The 17815-nt window shown below is 40.2% G+C and overlaps 1 protein-coding gene across 1 annotated transcript in view; it reads left to right on the top strand.

Annotated features, from left to right (window-relative positions):
* The window catches only part of tmeff1 (transmembrane protein with EGF like and two follistatin like domains 1), a 47663-nt gene that overhangs the window by 10908 nt on the left and 18940 nt on the right, over positions 1-17815 (top strand). The window contains exons 2-4 of the mRNA XM_023335377.1: positions 9941-10050; positions 11261-11390; positions 16429-16458. Coding sequence (XP_023191145.1) covers positions 9941-10050; positions 11261-11390; positions 16429-16458 — 270 coding nt within the window. The remainder of the gene's footprint in view (positions 1-9940; positions 10051-11260; positions 11391-16428; positions 16459-17815) is intronic.

Here is a 17815-nt window from a genome sequence, read left to right as displayed (position 1 = left end):
GAATTTCTTTACTGAAGACAAAATCCAACTAAGATTATAACCTGTAAATCTGTTAATGTTCAGCAGGAAAACTTGTTGTTTGCCAACATATTGATCTTGTTTTTTCCTAAAACCTTAAACGTCTCAGATTTACTCTGCATCAGGAGAGAAAATCCAGCAGAAACAGGTAATTTATCATTAATCCCAGATTTTTCCAGCCTAAAACATTGAGTTTAAATGAACTGAATGTTTAAATTTTCTTTATTCGTCTCGTTTCAGACACATTCAGGTTCACTGGGTTTATTCAAACGAGAGAGAAAATCAAGTTGGTTCTTAACTTCAGTCCAGCAGATTCTGCCCCTATAAATAAACTAAACTAAAATAAAATAAAATAAAATAAAGGAACTTCATTTGCAGCACCGGCTCCAAATGAACAGTTAACATCAGTTTTAAAATCAAACGGCTAAAATGAACATTAATAATTATAACAGTTAAAAACAGAACAAAATGACACATAAATCAGGTATAATTATATTATTATGTTAAAACATAAAACTTGTAAATAAAACATTTAGATGTTCCAGTTCTCGGACCGGGTCGTTCATCATTTATCTTTTTGTTTTCCTTTCTGTGGTAAGAAACCAGCCTGCTGGTCAGGTTGCATATCTATGTCTGCAGCTCTACGTTGCACCGATTAAAATGCATGAAGTGCAGCAGACGACCTGCTGGGGGGTCGACGTCCACCACTGGGCCCGGGATTGGAATAGGCCTGATTAGTCTCGCCTCAGTGAGTCTCTGGGCCGATCCATTCAGGAAGCAGAACCTCTATAAATCTGTGTGTGTGTGTGTGTGTGTGGGTGTGTGTGTGTGTGTGTGTGGGCTCACACTGCTGCGTCCTGTTGACAGCAGAAAACAAAAACAGCTGAAGATCTGCTCCAAAGCGGCTCCTCAGGTTTTAGACTGAAGTTAAAACATTTCTTACTGAACCAAACTTCATTCAAACGTTTTTTTATTTACAGAAATGAAAGAGTCTCATTAATATTCATTAATATTTATACATGACACATTTCAAAAAACATAAATGGTTTTATTTCCTCTGATTCTGGTTCATCAGTTCCTTTAAATCTTCATTTGATCAGCAGAAGAAGAAAGATTAAAAGGTTGATAACGAAACGGAGCTGAACCAGATTCCTGTTGGCTGTTCTGGGAATAATCCAGATGTTTCTGAAACAGCTGCAGGTTATTATTGTCCATTTGAATACATAAATAACGTTACAGACTCTGTTCTGCTGCTGCAACGTTTCATTTCTTCTGGGATAGATGTGAAGACGATCTCAGGAGGCTTTGTTGTCTCTCTGATTTAACAAACACTCGACTCACTTCCTGCAGATTATTTTTAGTTGACTGGGAGGTGAGAAAACTTTTCTTATGACCCAGAAAACGATTTAATCTGAAGCTCTGTCCGCCATCTTTACTGATGTCAGCGTCATCAACGCTCCAGGAACCTGTTCAGAGGAATGGATTGTTTTAGAGCTGGAACCAGTTTGTCAGGAGTTTTCAGTCTGCAGATATTTTCTCCTTCCTCTCCAGGACGGAGAAGGAAAACTGAACTCCCATCCCGGCTGCGACGCTGCCTCTGAATCAATACCAGGGGAGAGATTTTCCGTCTCAGTGGCCGTTAGGACGCCGTCGGGGAGATTTATGTGATTGTGAGAGTTTGAGGTTGGCGACCGCGAGGCAGAGAGGAAGACGGATCCTGACAGAGGAGGTAAAGGGCAGAAAACCGGCTCAGGGCTGGAAGTGAAAATGCAAATGGAGGCCGGCGAGGCGGTGACGAGGCGGGCCTGTGTTCGCCTGTCAGCAGACTTTGACCTGCTGACAGCCGCTTCAAATGAAGCCGTTTTATAATGGAGGTTTTAACTGTTTTGTGGGCTGAAAGCCTCTTTGTTGGGCTTTCATGCTGGAGCGGAGCAGCGGGAGTTCGGGCCCGGTCCAGGATGGTTTGGGCCGGTTTGGAGCCTCCACCAGGCAGAGGCGCCGTAAACAGACTGCGAGGAACAAAAGCTCCTCTGGGGCAAAACCTCACTTCATCACAAAAACTAAAACTAAAACTAAAACTGGCTTCAGGAGGAAAAACTCTGAGAATCTGAGATTCACATCCTGAAGCTTAAAGGCTCTGGAGAAAATCTCATCTATTTAACACACATCTATTTAACTCACATCTATTTAACACACATCTATTTAACTCTCATCTATTTAACTCTCATCTATTTAACTCACATCTATTTAACTCTCATCTATTTAACACACATCTATTTAACTCACATCTATTTAACTCACATCTATTTAACTCACATCTATTTAACTCACATCTATTTAACTCACATCTATTTCTGTTCAGAAACATGAACTGAGTTTCTACTGTATTGAATGTTTGGGTGGGTGGAGCTTTTCTTCTGGGTGGAGTTTGGATCCAGTTTGGATCCAGTTCCTCGTTTTGGTTCCGGTTCTGTTTGGAACCGGATCAGAGGACAGCATCAGCTTCAGCAAGTAAACTAAACATTTAGTTTGTAAAATAAATATTTAGTGCTAAATATTATATTTCATTTGAAAGCTAAATATTTAGTTCAGTTTTTGCTAAATAATTAGCATGGTTGCTGTATGTTTAGTTTGCAAGCTGAATATGTACTTAGCATAATATTGAGATAGAAAACTAAATATTTAGCTAGGAAGCCAAATATTTATAAAACTAGCTTACTTGCTAAATACTGTTAGCCTGTTAAATATTTAGTTCCAAGTTCCATATTTAGTTTGTAAAATAAATGTTTAGTTTAGAACTAAATATTTACCTTGAGTATAAATATTTAGCAGGCTAGCATGCTAACTAAATATTTCATTTGAAAGCTAAATATTTAGTTTATAACTAACATTTATAAATTATGCATAGCAAGATGAAAATATAGTTTTAGTTTCAGTTCTGTAGTTTTTCAGAACCCGACCTTTCTGGACCTGTGGAGCCGTTTCATTGGCCCAGTTGGTTCTGAGGCTGAAACATGGATCCAGTTTCCTGCCTCTGGAGTTTAACTCCTTTTTGTTGCTCTAAATCTAAAAATATTCTTCATATTTAATGTGTTGGGTTTTTTCCAGATAATTAAACGGCTTTTTAATCTGATTATGCTGCTTTAATCCGCCTCCGTCTCTCTGATGTAAACATGTTTGTGTTTAAACTTCAGGCTGTTTTCAGCTCAGATTCTTTTCTCTCTCGTCTTGCCGGATCGTAGATCCTGGGTTTCATTTCCAGTCGGTCGTTGATGAAACCAGTCAAACCAGAGCCGCTCCTCCCAGTAGGACCAGGCTGTAAGCTGCGCTCGCCGCGGCGTTTCCTCACGCTGCGCTACAAATCAAACCGTACGGAGTTACAGGGCGGCCATTATGCAAATGAGACGCCGGGGGAGGAAGAGGAGGAGGAAGCAGCTGCTCTGATGGGACGGAAACATCTGGACCCGGATTCGCCGCCAGACAGAAAAAATTTTAAAAAATCATTTAAACACGAACAAGCTGGATATTTTCCTGCTTGTTAACAAATCAGTGGTGAATATTTCACACCAGCAGAGCAGCGAACACGTCCAGAACGTTTCATTCAACTCCTGAAAGGTCAGCAGGCTCCATCAGAGCCAGCGGGGTCAGAGGTCACATGTTAGCTTGGCTGAAAATCTTCTGCTTTTCACAGTAAATTGATGAATAAATGAAACCAGAACAGGAAATGACATCATGTCGCCCTGCATCAGGCAGACATGCCGAAGGACTGCTGGTGACCTCTGACCTCCACCTGCTGTTCCCACTGACTGTTGGTTGCTCAGGTAACCGCCTGATGACGCCACAGCGTCCTGGGATTTTCATCCTGATAAAAAAATCACAAATTGATATGAAAGTAAAATTTCACTCAACATTTTAATCTTTTGTATAAAATTATTATTTCAATCACTCAGATTACAACTTTTATTCTTTGATGACGAGTTTATTTCTGTAATATTTTGAGTTTATTTCTGTAATATTTTGAGTTTATTTCTGTAATATTTTGAGTTTATTTTTGTATATTTTGAGTTTATTTCTGTAATATTTTGAGTTTATTTTTGTATATTTTGCATTTTTTCTGATGTTATTCCAACCTTATTCTTCTTACATTAGGACTTTTTGTCAAATAACTTTATTCTGGTAATTTTATGACTATAATTGTATTGTTATGTTTTTTCTCGTGTTATTACAACTTATTATTTTTGACTTACTGCCGTTCAGCTTTATTCCTGCAAATTACAAATCAAATCTGATTACTTTATTTGCTCAATGAAAATATTTCATGTTTAATTTATTGTTGAGGAGGTAGAATAACATTTTTGTCGTGGCATTTTTTTGTGACAAAGTTTAGTTTATAGCATAAAACAGAGCAGGAAGTGAACATTAATAATGTAATCTTCATCAACACCGAATTCTGCAGGAAACGACTGAAGCGTCGATGGTTTTGCTTCTGCGTTTTGTTTTGCTTGTGAATTTTTGACGCCTCCTGTAAGTAAAGGAGCGTCCAGCAGTGAGACGATGTTTAATGTGTTCCTGTTTGAAGGCTCCGTCCTGCCGGGGGGGAGCAGCTCTTACTGCTCATAATGCGAAGCTGCATAATGGCTCCGTCATTCAGGCAGAACATGAACGCTGCCTGCAAATAAAACCCAGACTAGATTTACAGCTGAAAGGGCTTCATGTCTGCAAATAGCTTTTCCATTAAGAGAACCAAGAAACACAGAGCGCGCCGTCAATCAGCGGCGGGTATGCGCTTCAAACCCAGCCGCCGTATTAACGGCTTTTTGGCAAATGTTTTAAATGAAAGTGAATTAGAGTGAATCCATTTAATGAACTCTCTCCGAGGCTCAGAGGCCGTCTGAGAAACGCAGCGACATTTTGTTTCCAGGAGGAAACGTTCTCAGAGTTCAGGAGGAAAACGTGACAAAGTTCAGAAAACAAACTGATGAGTGTTTGGTACCGAGTCCGGTTCGGTCGGTGAGGTGTGAACGCTAAGCTAACTGGTTCTGCAAACCTCAGACTGGGTTCGGTTGAAGTGAACATATCAAACTGGGTTCAGTGTGATATGTGAACACCAAGCGGACTGGAGACCGGTCCGAAAACTGGAAGTGGACTACAGCGCAGTGCATTCTGGGTAAATACAACCAAAGCTTACATGTTAGCCTAGCGCTATCAGGAGAAACGGCTCGTGGTTTTTAGCCAAAGACTAAAGAACATGGAAACTCCATGCAGAAAAACCCCGGGCCGGGAATCGAACCCAGAACCTTCTTATTGCAAGGCACCAAGGCTAAAGAAAGATTAGCATTATTAAAATGTCTAACACTCACTGCTCTCAGCTGATATCTGTGAAATATTGGTACCATTTGGTTGGACCTCTGTTGAATGAGGTCAGTGAGTGAATCAATGTATTTTGTTACATATTTTTATTTGTCATAATTTTGTAGAAATCATTTTTCATTTGACATTAAAGAGTTAATTTTTGTCCCAAAAAGCTAAACAGATTTGTAAAACAATAAAAGAATCCAACAGGGTTCAAACTATTTATAGGCATTTTATAACAATATATTTGCTTGTATGAACATTTACTGAGACAGAAAACACCAGATATTTGATCATTTATTTATTGGTACTGTAAAAATAACCAGTAAGACAAGGAAGAAATAGTCCTCAGTAACTGGTTGCTAGTTTGGGTCTGTAATCAGAATTTAAATGAAAACTTTTTATTGATAAAATCAGTAACATTTTCAGTCCAAATCCTGCCTCTCCACCAGGGGGCGTGTCTGAGTGAAGTGACGTAAACTTCAACCAGGTTGGTTTCTGTTGAAACCGATAAACAAGATCAGACTCATCCCACTGGTTCTGGTTCTGGTTCTGGTTCTGGTTCAGGCCGAAAGTCACAAAATTAAACTGATTTACATGAAAACATCAAAATTACACAAAAACAGGAAGATAGCACACTTAAAACTCCAATTTAGACCATTTATCGGCATAAAACAGTAGATTTGGGATTTATTTATGCGCTACAATCGTATCGATTCGACGCGTTGTTGTTGTTAGAAGTAATTTCCCTGCTGGGATGAATAAAGTGCTTCTATTATCTTGGTGAAAAAAACTCGATTTTCTGTCATTTATCGAATGAAAATCATTTTGTTGATTTTGACCTGAAACAGGAAACATTTCGTCTAATTTCTCACCAGACTGGGAGGAAAACCGAGATGCATATTTTTATTCAGCGTATGTAAACATCTGGCTTCAGACCTGGGTTCAGGTCAAAGGTCATGCCTCTTCCCTGCAGTGTCTCTGAGTGTAGAATGAAAATCTGCTGGTTTCTGCAGGATTCCTGCTGCGTTTGTTCCATCATGTCGGTCCAAACAAATCAAGCTCCTGCTTTCTGATTAGTGCGTAGTGACCACGGGTTAATTTATCGGTGTTGGGGCCCCTGGTGGCCCCGGACCCAACGGGCCGAGCTGAATTTGGTTTCATCTGTTGGTCTGATTAGGATTCATGAGTTTCTCTTTTTTAATCCGTTCTCAACGCTCCTAACTGCTCAGAAAACTGGAACGTTTGTACGAGCGTGACAGGATTTCACGTCCCATCATGCATCAGTGATGCTTCACATCCACCGGGGACAAAGCGGCAGACCTTCAGAAGATTTCTCTTCTCTGTGATGAAACGAAAAAAGAAACTCTGGAGAGAAAAAACAGTTTTTTGTTTTTTTACTTTTAGTTTGATGCCCGACTGAAAAGGTTCGACTTCTCTGAAACGAGCCGTCGGGAGTCAGAGCCAGAATGTTTTCTATAAGTTTGTCTTTCAGGATGAAGGAAGAACTAAATCTGGATTTTCTGAATGAAAACAGAAACATAACAGATGAAGGTCGAGTTTAAGATCCGACATGTTTGATGGGATGTTTGGTTCTTCGGTTTGGACCAAAGAAAAGATGAAATGTTTCCATAATGTTCATCTGAAATATTCTGAAGATGATTCCTGAACCTGCTGGTTCCTGACAAACTTTACCAGCTTGTGACGAGGAAAACTAAATATACTTACTATAATTACATTTTTTTTTAGTTTATGTTTCAATAATAACGATAATCGATGATCTCATTTCCTCCACTGATCTGATTCTGCAAACAGAAACAAAGACAGAAAATGTTTCAATGCAATAAATTCAGGAAAATCATTTAATAGACAAAAAAAGAAAAATAAATGGAGGAAAAAAATAATAAAATGAAGAAAAGTATGATCAATAACCAGGTAAATGTTCAACAATTTAAACAAAAATAAAGCAAAAACATCTTAAATAAAAATATCAGAATTAATATTTTTTATTTTGATGAATGGATGAGAAAATAAGAGGCAAAAATCAAAGAAGATGTACAAGAAAAAGGCATTTCCACTGATAAAATGTCAAATGAAGCAGTGTGTGTGTGTGTGTGTGTGTGGGTGTGTGTGTGTGTGTGTGTGTGTGTGTGTGTGTGAAGGTGTGCGTGTGTGTGAAGGTGTGTGTGTGTGTGAAGGAGTGTGTGTGTGTGTGAAGCAGTGTGTGTGTGTGTGTGTGTGTGCGTGTGTGTGTGTGAAGGTGTGTGTGTGTGTGAAGCAGTGTGTGTGTGTGTGTGTGTGTGTGTGTGTGTGTGTGTGTGTGTGTGTGTGTGAAGCAGTGTGTTTGGGCGCCCCGGCCCTGTGGCGTTCGGGGATCTGGACGTTCCCCTGGGCGCTCTGTCAGCCTCATCTGCCTCCATCCAGATTATGTGCATTTCTAATCTGCTGCTGCTGTAAAATGCATGAGAGTGAAGAAGCTGAGAGGAACTGCAGCAGCTGCTTCAGCCTGACTGGGAGCTGCTCTCAGGCTCCAGTTTGGCTCCAGTTGGACCTTTAACCACTGCTGCTGGTTGATTGTTTCGGTATTAAGAACCTGGAAACAGGAAGCTGTCCTGCCTCCCAGCTCTCCTCACACACACACACAGCTCTGAGTGTGTGTGTGTGTGTGTGTGTCAGGCGGTGGTGCTGATGGATGCAGACGCTGCATGGACTTAATTAGCCGTGAACGCCTGCAGAGCCGCACATCGCCGCTGCAGCCCTGCTGCGGCTCCAGCCCTGCTGCAGCTCCAGCCCTGCTGCGGCTCCAGCCCTGCTGCGGCTCCAGCCCTGCTGCGGCTCCAGCCCTGCTGCGGCTCCAGCCCTGCTGCGGCTCCAGCCCTGCTGCGGCTCCAGCCCTGCTGCGGCTCCAGCCCTGCTGCGGCTCCAGCCCTGCTGCAGCTCCAGCCCTGCTGCTCGGCTCAACACGGCAGAAAAGCTCCCAGTCTCACAGCCGGGGCCTTAACTGGTTTTAAACCATTAAAAGTTTTCATGGATGCTGCATGTAAACATCTAAAAACCACCAGCAGACCTGCTGATTCTCCACTAAAGCTGCGGACGACTTCAGCACTTCAGAAACATGTTCTAGTTTTTTCTTTGTTCACCAAAAGGCCGACATTGTAACACTGTGAAAATGTTTCCCTGCTTTCTGCACCAGAACCAGGAGACGACGGTCGAGTTTTACGGCTGGATTCCATCAGAAGGAAGCAAAAAACACGTTTAGGGACGTAGATAAAAAAATAAATCAAATTCAACATGTCAGAGTAAAACTGAGAGGAAAATTCAATTTAATTCAGTTCATTTCTATAAACTCATCCTGAGGCAAAAAAATCAATCATATCCAGAAGATCCTGGTTTTCAGTTCAGTTTATTATTCAGATCAATTTAAAAAGATTCAAACCTTTAAAAAGTTTAAAATGTTTCCATGGAAACCAGCAGATCGAGTCGTTGACGTTCAGCAGGGCGGAGCGACTCAACGAAGTTCGTTACGTCTTGAGAAACTTTCTCATTAAACTTTCTTATTATAGCAAGATAATAATTTTTATATGTTGTTATGATGAGATTTATATGTCAGTAAACCCAAAATATCAAATTAAATCAGAAAGGTTGTAACAGTGAAACAGCAACACTTTGTCTAAAAGAAACAGGAGAGAAGAATCGTCACAACGAAACGCTTTATGTCTTTAACTTTTTATCTGTCAGTATTTTCATATCGTTATAATAAGGAGGTTTTCTGGTTTAAACCGGATTCTGCTCCTGATTTTACTTCAAACTCTGGCAGGTAAATATTTCAGTGTAAAACAGAAACTTCTGAACATTAAACATATGAACAGTTTCTGTGTGAAGTTTTCTGGATGAAAAGCCTCCAGTAGGAGGGATGAGACCGTCCGTCCGTCCGTCCGTCTGTACGGCGTTTTCCTCAGCGGCCATTTTTAGGAGCTGCTCAGTGTAATTATGAACCATTACATGATTGTTGAGAGCCAGTCCTGCTGCAGGCTGAAATCTGAGGAGCGAGGCTCTGCTTTCTGACACGTGGAGGCCTGTTATTATCAGATCCTGTGTGTGTGTGTGTGTGTGTGGGTGTGTGTGTGCGTGGGTGCGTGTGTGTGTGTGTGTGGGTTAATCTCCTCTTCAGCTCTGCCAGATAAGGAAGCGGCCATCGAGGAGTCACGTTGTGGCATTTTATTAACTGATTGCTCATAAAAAGCTGTAAAGGGCAGAACTGATTCAGGATAAGCAGGAGAAACTTCTCTGCGTTTGGAAAGCGGCGGCCGGCTGCGACCTCAAACACGCTGACATTTTGGGAAATGTTCCTCGTTAGCGACGCTCTGATGAATATCAGGCTTGATGACTGCATCATCCATTTCCCACAAAATAAACAGAAACTTTGTGATTAAAATCCTCATCAAAGTCATTATTTATTGAATGTGTACTTTGTGTGAGCTTCATTAAACCACTTTGTTCTCTTTAGATGAGTAAAATCTTGATGTTTACATGATTTAAAGCTTTGAATTATTTCCTTCCTCTGCTGCAGATCTGTCAGAGAAGAAGAGCGACCTGAGAGTCTGCGACGTCTCCACCTGCCGATACGGAGGCGAATGCAAAGACGACGGCGCGCAGCTCAAATGCGTCTGCCAGTTCCAGGTAAAAACAGCAAAAATCATTGAGCAACATTTCAGACGACTTTAAATAATTATGTCTCCACTCAGAGGAATTTGTAAGGGATGTTTGTAAAGTTAGAGCATCAAAAATAACAGCAATAATTTGGGTTATTTAGTTTTTCATAAGAAAAAAATGCTGGGATCTTTATTCAAAGTCATATTTTACCATGTTACTTATTAATGTCCCATTAATGAATGTCACTGCTTCAAACTAAATATTTAGCTTTAAGCTAAATGAGATTAAACTTTAAGGTAGATATTTAGTTTAGCTACATATTTAGCCTCACAGCTAACATGGTTTAAAAGATGAACCCTCTGTTTCTCTCATGACAGACTAAACAACCCAAATAACTGCTGATCATTTTTGCCTAACTTTACAAACGGCTCCTCATATTTAGGGCCTCATTTGGTTCAAATTATTAAGAATATATTTTCCAAATGTATTTCTCCAAAATGCTTTAGTGATTTCCTTGAAGGAAATTTTTCTGCTTCATTCTGTCGTCTTCCCGATGAGAACGTCCTAGTTAAAGCACCAGGCTCTTCTGCTGTTGATTTTTAGTGTCTCTCAGTATTCAGCTGATAACAAACCCAAACACTCGTCTGGACCTCCGGACCGGTCAGAACTCATCAGTCTGGTCTCAGTCGGTTTCCGTGGAGCGGCGGTCAGGCTGCAGGCCGTCCCGCTCTGATTGGATATGGATTTACAGATCAAATCATCCTGACGGCTCAGATGCTTTTCATTAACGGCGCCATGTTGGGCAACAGAATCTGATCAGATTATTTTCTAATGACATGAAAATCAAAAGAGCTCAGCAGTTATTTTACCTGTTTCAAACTTTTATTCTTTTATTCTGTTATTTTCTGCCATGTTTTCCTCTCATTAATCAGAACCTCAGCTGGATTCTGTCCAATCCAAGCAAAGATCTGACAAAACCAACTGAAAACCAGAAGCTGCACAGAAACTGAGGGACTGATCACAGGACAGAAAAAATATTCTTTTGAATTTGTTTCTGTCTTTTCCATTAGAGTTTGGAAACGATGATGCAGATTTCTGCTTGAGAAACACCGTGGAGCTGCTTTAGGGTTTTCCTCTTCGCTCCTACTTGAGCTTTCAGGATTTACGTTGTCTGAGCATGTTTACTGCCATTGTTGAGTCATTTCTGACCAGTTTGACCTCTGGGTTTGACCCGCAGTGCCACAAAAATTACATCCCGGTGTGCGGTTCTAATGGAGACACCTACCAGAACGAGTGCTACCGACGGCTGGCGTCCTGCAAGCAGCAGAGATCCATCTCCAGAGTCCATGACGGGCCATGCTCCGCCGGTGAGTCCAGCAAATACACCAAGCCCATCACAGATACTGACTGAGTCCAGCAAATACACCGAGCCCAGGTCGTTCTGGACAGATACTCAGGTCTAGCAGCAGTTTTAAGAATAAACACTAGGTGGCGCTTTACGGTTTCAGGCAGATAAAGTTTGTTCTGGAGGAAAGTTCATCTTCTGCCCCATAAATTCTCATCGTTTTTCTCCATCCATCAGGATTTAATGTTGACTTTGACTCATTTACTCAAAGTCAATAATTTAATCAGCGTAAAATAAACGTGACGTCCCATTTGTGAATTTATATGGTCAAAAATTAACAGCAATAATTTGGGTTAAAAATGATTTATTCATTAATCATTAATTCTTTAATATAATAACATAATAATTGTTACAGTTCCAAATGTTAAGTGATAAATATTTGGCTTCAAACTAAATATTTAGTTAGACTTAATATTTAGTTTCAAACTAAAGCTAAATGTTTAGCTTTAGTTTTAAGCTAAGTACATTTAGCAAATTAAATATTTAGCTAAGGCTAAATATTTAGTTAGAAGTTGAATATTTAATTCAGTACTAAATATTTAGATATTACAGTATAAAATATTTAGTTGATAAACTAATAATTTGTTTGAGGTTTAAATTGGAGCTTTAGCTCAGAGCTAAATATTTGGTTTTTAAAATGTGTGATTTTCCAGGCTGTTGTGTTTTTAATGGACTGGTTGTTGCTCTGAACTCTGCAGATCATCATCAGGGTCATTGATTTCTGAGGACGAGTCGGTTAATCAACTGATCAATTTTAATTAGGAGCTTCTGATGAAAGTCATTAAAATCTCCTGAAGCTCAGAGCCTCTGAACTGGAAACTGCTCACCGGTTTTATGTTTCATTTGTTCATGCAGAACGTTGGGAACAAATAATTCTGTTATTCTGGACCGGTTCTAGAAACGTTAGAGTTAAGATGATTCTCATCAGTACCAATGTTTTGTTTCAGTTTTAAATCTGTTTCTATTCCAACCATAAGATCAGATTTACTGCAGTTTATGAAAGAACAGAAATCTTTTTTACTGATTGTCGAACGTTTTGTTGGTGATGCAACAAAGAAACTAAAACAGATCAAATCTTAAAGGACGCAGCAAACAGAAAATAACTGGAGCTGAAAATCCAGACAGCTAACAAAGAGAATCTTCATCAGTGCAGATGGAGCGTCTGCATAAATGAAGTAACATTATTATCAGTTTATAGATTTAACATTTGAGTAGTTTTTAAAAATGCTTAAAGCAGTTAATGTTAAACAACAAAGTTTATTAACTTGCCTAAAGCAGAGACAGCGTTTGGATGCTATTGCTAACTGGTATTAGCATGCTAACTGGTGTTAGCATCAGCCTAAAAACCACCAGTGCTGTGTTGATGTTTGTTTCTGCTGATAAAAATCATAAAACTCTCTAATCTAAAAGTTTCAGCCTTTTTTAAATCTTCTAAATGTTTTCTGCAAGTGATGAAGAGTTTTTCTGACCGTCAGCAGCAGGACGGTCAGTTGACTGTGGAGTCCGGCGTCCCTGCAGGTCGGGTGACTTCACTGTTTTCCCTCAGCGAACAGGAAGAGGTGATGCTGCTGCCAGCGGTTTGGTTTCCCCGGAAACCAGCCTAGCGCTCTTCAGCCTCCTCTTCCTCACCTCCCTGCTGGTTCCTGTTCCTGTTTACTGGAAAAAACAAAAACACGGTCTGTAAGATCCGACCTCAGACAGATTGTTTGAGACGAAGGTCTGGACCGGAACACCAGGCGTTGCTTCCACAGCTTTACGGCTGATTTTCTTTTCTCTGATTTTCACTAAAAAGCTGAACTCTCCTTGTTTTAAGGATCTGATGCAGCAGGTGGTGAGTCAGACGTAACGCCACCGACTTTCCTCCATGACGGGATTCAGAGGCTGCTGTGTGGTTTTTATCCGTCTGAATTTAATCCAGTTCCAGTCGGCGCTGAAGTGTGAAGAAAAAACTCTGGACTTCAGAAAGCCGAGGAAAAGCTTCATCTGCTGCCACTTCACTTCCTTTAGATTTGAGCTTTCAGAATCGACTCTGGAGTTGAAGGACAAGCCGGTTTATTTTTCTCACTGATGAAATATAACTGCAGGAGGAGGAAGAGGAGGAGGAGGAAGAGTTATGGCTGCAGCAGAGACGTCAGCGCTGCTTCCACATGTCAGAATGCTCAAAGATCGGTTAAAAACTCTTTAATGCCCCGGCAGGCACAACGCCGGGGCAGGAAGGCAGGAAGGAAGGAAGGAAGGAGACGCTTTAATCCATAAGGAGGCAAGGAAAGGACTAAAGAAGGATGAAGGCGTTAAAGAAGGAAAGAAAGAAGGAGACAAACTAAGGAAATGAAAGACTAAGGAAGGAAAACACCAAGGAAGGACAGAAAGGAGGAATTAAAACAGGAAGGAAGGAGAAAAGGAGTGAAGGAAAGAAGGAAAAGACTGAAGTACAAAAGAAGGAAGGAAAAGAGGAAGTAGGAAGGAAGGAGCGATGTAAGGATCCTTGGCAGCTTCGATCTTCCCAGCCATCAGGTCAGAGTGTGAGGTTCAGAGAAACGTCCAGGCCTCAGTGAGCAAAGGTTAAAGGTCATGGGCGGCAGGTTGTCTGAATGTTTCCAGATCAGGACGGAGGAATTCTCCTTCGCTTCATTAACCGTTTCATTTCCACAGCAGCAGCTGTTGATGAGCGTCTCTCAGTTTTCCTCCGTCTGCGATTCGCTGATGGAATCAGAAACCAGGAGACGGTTCTGCTTTCTGAGCTGAAGAAACAGAAAGCTGACCCGTCCGCGGTCCAAACGGGTCGCTGCCGGTTCTGGTCACAACACACCAGAGTTTTATTCATTTTTTCCAAACTTTTAATTTATTTTCTACACACACCTGTCCATCATCGTCCCTGTTCACATCTTATTTATTTCCTTAAACATTTAATTAACATTAAATATTCATGATGTTTAATTTTGACTCATCTGGAAACTACAGATAAAACTGAAATACAAGAACATTTATTAAGAAAAGCTAATATTCTGCAATGAACAAGTAAATACACAATAACTTCAGTGAAAAGAACAATAGTAAACACATGGAAATTAATAATACATAAACCAAACTAAATAAATAATAGCAGTATGTATTATCAATAATAGTACAAACTAAACTGGAAATATTTACTCTAGTAAACAGAGTTATCAGGATTCTCTGTTTGTTTCCTTTAGATTCAAATGTCTCCATCTTTTAGTCCTTATGCTGTTTTTCCATAATGTTGACATTTTTAATTTTGCCTCTCCTTCCTTTGGCAGTTTGAGTTTTAACCAGCAGATGTTATACATTTATTCACAATCAGCAGAAAACTCTAATTAAGTATTTATTGTCTTTGTCCACCAAATCCCTGGGAACTTTTCCCAAACGCATGCAGATGAGTCTAAATGCATAAAATACTTTTTATGCCACAATGATTGAACTTTTTTTTTTATTTGCATTTTCAATTAGCAGATTCAGGCCAAACACAAATTAGAAAGAAGAACAGTGCAACATGTTACAAAACAACCAAATTCAAATTAAATTGAAATTTAATTTCAAGTTCAGCCCAAATGTTGACAGACTCTAAATCTGAATCTGCCGTTTGAAGCTGTCGTCTCGTTCGTTCGTTCAGGCTTCGGTTTGGACCCGGATAGGTTCTTCAGAACAATGTTTGCTCTGATTTTTTCCCATCTGTTTTTGTTGTGTGTGTGAAACACCTGGTTGCGTCTCTAACCCGTTGTTTCAACATTCACTGTTTTGCAGAGTCTTTATTCTGTAGCTATTTGCCTTTCAGTTTAATCCTAAAGGACTAAGTGGAAACCGATTAGTGATCAAATAAAAGTGAACTGAAGCTGCAGAATGTCAGCTTCATCTATTTAAAATAAATATAGACTTGTTTGTCTCATCCAGTTTTTATGCGGTTAGAAAAGTTCCTGTTTGAGTTTTTCTCCGTGTTTTTCTTTCTGAACTTTGCAGTCGCTGTTTTTGCTGCTTCATCAGTAAATCTGCCTGCAGGGAATCAATAACAACTCGGCCATTTTCACTCGGATCTGTGATATTTTTCTTTCTGAAAGGCTTAAGCTGAGTTTCACCTGCAGGTTTTAAGCCAAATTTTCACATTTGATCAATAAGCCGTGCTGCCAAAGTCATGAAAGTCTCCGACTCACTCCGACTGTTTCTGCCCTTCTCGGATGAAAAACAACTTCCTGTGGACTCGGTGAGGAAGAAAGGTGAAGTTTAATGGAAGAAAGCAGCTGGAGTCCATTTCTTAACGCGACACCGCCGTGCCAGAAACTCCCAGACTTGCCTTCATTTCTTTAATTCAGTGCATCAGAGCCAAGTTTGGAGCAGGCGCTCCATTTCCTGATGGAGCTGCAGGTCTGAGTCAACCAGATGAGTCGGGTTTTATCCCATCCAGGACCGGTTCTGGTCCGTTAAGGACGCCTTGCTGTGGTCAGGGTTTAACCGTCTTACTGCTGATTTGAGTTGAAGTTGGAAGAATCTGAACTTCACACCTACATGCTGTTTAGCAGAAGCTAATGCTAAAACAATAAATCTATGATTTGCTAAATGTTTACTTAGTAAACTAAATACTTGGCCAGGTAAATATCTGGTTTCAAACTAAATATTTAGCTTGAAACTGACATTTATAAATTACTGATGAATTATGATGAAAATATGACTATAAAAATTAATCCTTAGTTTGTATTATTATTAGCTGAATAACCCAAATTATTGCTGTCATTTTTTCTGTGTATTTTCTCACCCACCTGCACAGTTTGTGCTTCAGGAAGTGATTCTGTGAAACAGAAACATTTAGGGGAAGCTAAGCTAAATATTTTCAGTTACCAAAAATGCTAAGCTAAAAATGAGCTATTCTGTTAGCGCATTAGCGGATTAACAGTGTTAATCTGGCCTGAGAATCAGGAACCTGCTGGATGATTCGCTCCTTTCTGAGTCTTCAGAGCAAAATGTCTGACCGCTGCCGTGTCTCTTCACAGATCCCGGTTCTGGTTCGGGAGACGCAGACGGTGAGTCTCTGTTGTTTTTTTTCTTTGGGCTATTTAAAGATTTCATTTCCTGCTTCACTTCTGCTGTGACTGAAAGTCAAACAGAAATCAATTACAGCTGAGTCTTGATCTCTGCGGGTCTGAGTGTGTTGCGGTAGGAGGAACCGCTGTGTGCGTTTCTCCACGCCTCCTCTGATGCATATTAACCGCAGCAGTGAATCCTGCGAGGAGCCGCCAAGTCGTCCCAGAGGAGCAGGCCCAATCTCTCCGTCCTGCAGGGGCCAAGATGGAAAAGCGTCGTCGATGCCAAATTTGGCAACAGAGACATTTTGCAGCCACCTGTGAGGACGACCACATGGTTTGTTGTTTGGTTTGGCTGCTGCAGGGAGGTTTTATTGAGCCGCTGCGATGAAACAGTCAAACCTCTGAGATTAATTAGTGAAACAGCCTCCACTCTGCTGCTGGGCTGCTGGAGAATTAGCGGATAAACGGTCCTGAAACCAGAACATGAACTCAGTGACGCCTGGTCATGGGAATGAAAACACATTTTACATCATTTATTAAGTTTAAAGTAGCTCTGCACAAACCCTATGTTTTACAAACAATTGTTCCAGGCGGAACCTTTGTATTCTTGTTTCTGGTACACTCGATATGCGCAAGCAATATTCTTAATTAACAATGATGGACGACAGAACTGCTTCTCTCAGCATATTTTGGATTCATTTTTGCAGAAAAAATTAAGCAAAATTGGTTGCTGGAAAAGACTTGGTGTGTTGTTCAGAGTTAACCTATCGACGAAACTATTCTAACCTAAATTAGCATCTCAGTGCTAAACATGTAGCAGCTGATGCTAATGTTAGCGTCTACAGTTCACATTTCTAAAGAAGATCCATGAATGATCAGGGCTTCCTGGGACTCTGCAAAGACAAACTTTGCACCAACTTGATGGTTGAAGAGCAAATTAAAAACTATACATATTTTGTTGTTGAGCTCATATCTATTTATACAAAAATTTACCAGCAAAACGAAGTTTGAATTGAAAATATTTTGTCAATATATTGTGATTAATTGCTCAATTAAGTCGACTAAAAATTTTAATTGAACTCCATCACTAGTTTAAAAATGTCTAACGTGCAGAATACAAGTTCACCACACGGGGAATAAGTATTTTATAACAAGTATTTAATAATATTTAATGAAATATATTCATTATAGTACTTAGCAGTGAAGCCCGTCTGTCTCAGCTGGGATTTTGACCCAACATCTTGACGGTTCTGGTTCTGATCTTTGGTTCTTTTAGCTGAATAACTGGAACATTCTTGGTTTCATTATGTCCTGAAAGATCTGCCCTCATTGAATCCACAGACTCTGGTGTTTG

This window comes from Xiphophorus maculatus, chromosome 6, assembly GCF_002775205.1.
Source record: "Xiphophorus maculatus strain JP 163 A chromosome 6, X_maculatus-5.0-male, whole genome shotgun sequence".
Lineage (NCBI taxonomy): Eukaryota > Metazoa > Chordata > Actinopteri > Cyprinodontiformes > Poeciliidae > Xiphophorus > Xiphophorus maculatus.
The sequence above is the reverse complement of the archived record's forward strand: the minus strand, read 5'-3'. Positions and strand labels throughout refer to the sequence as shown.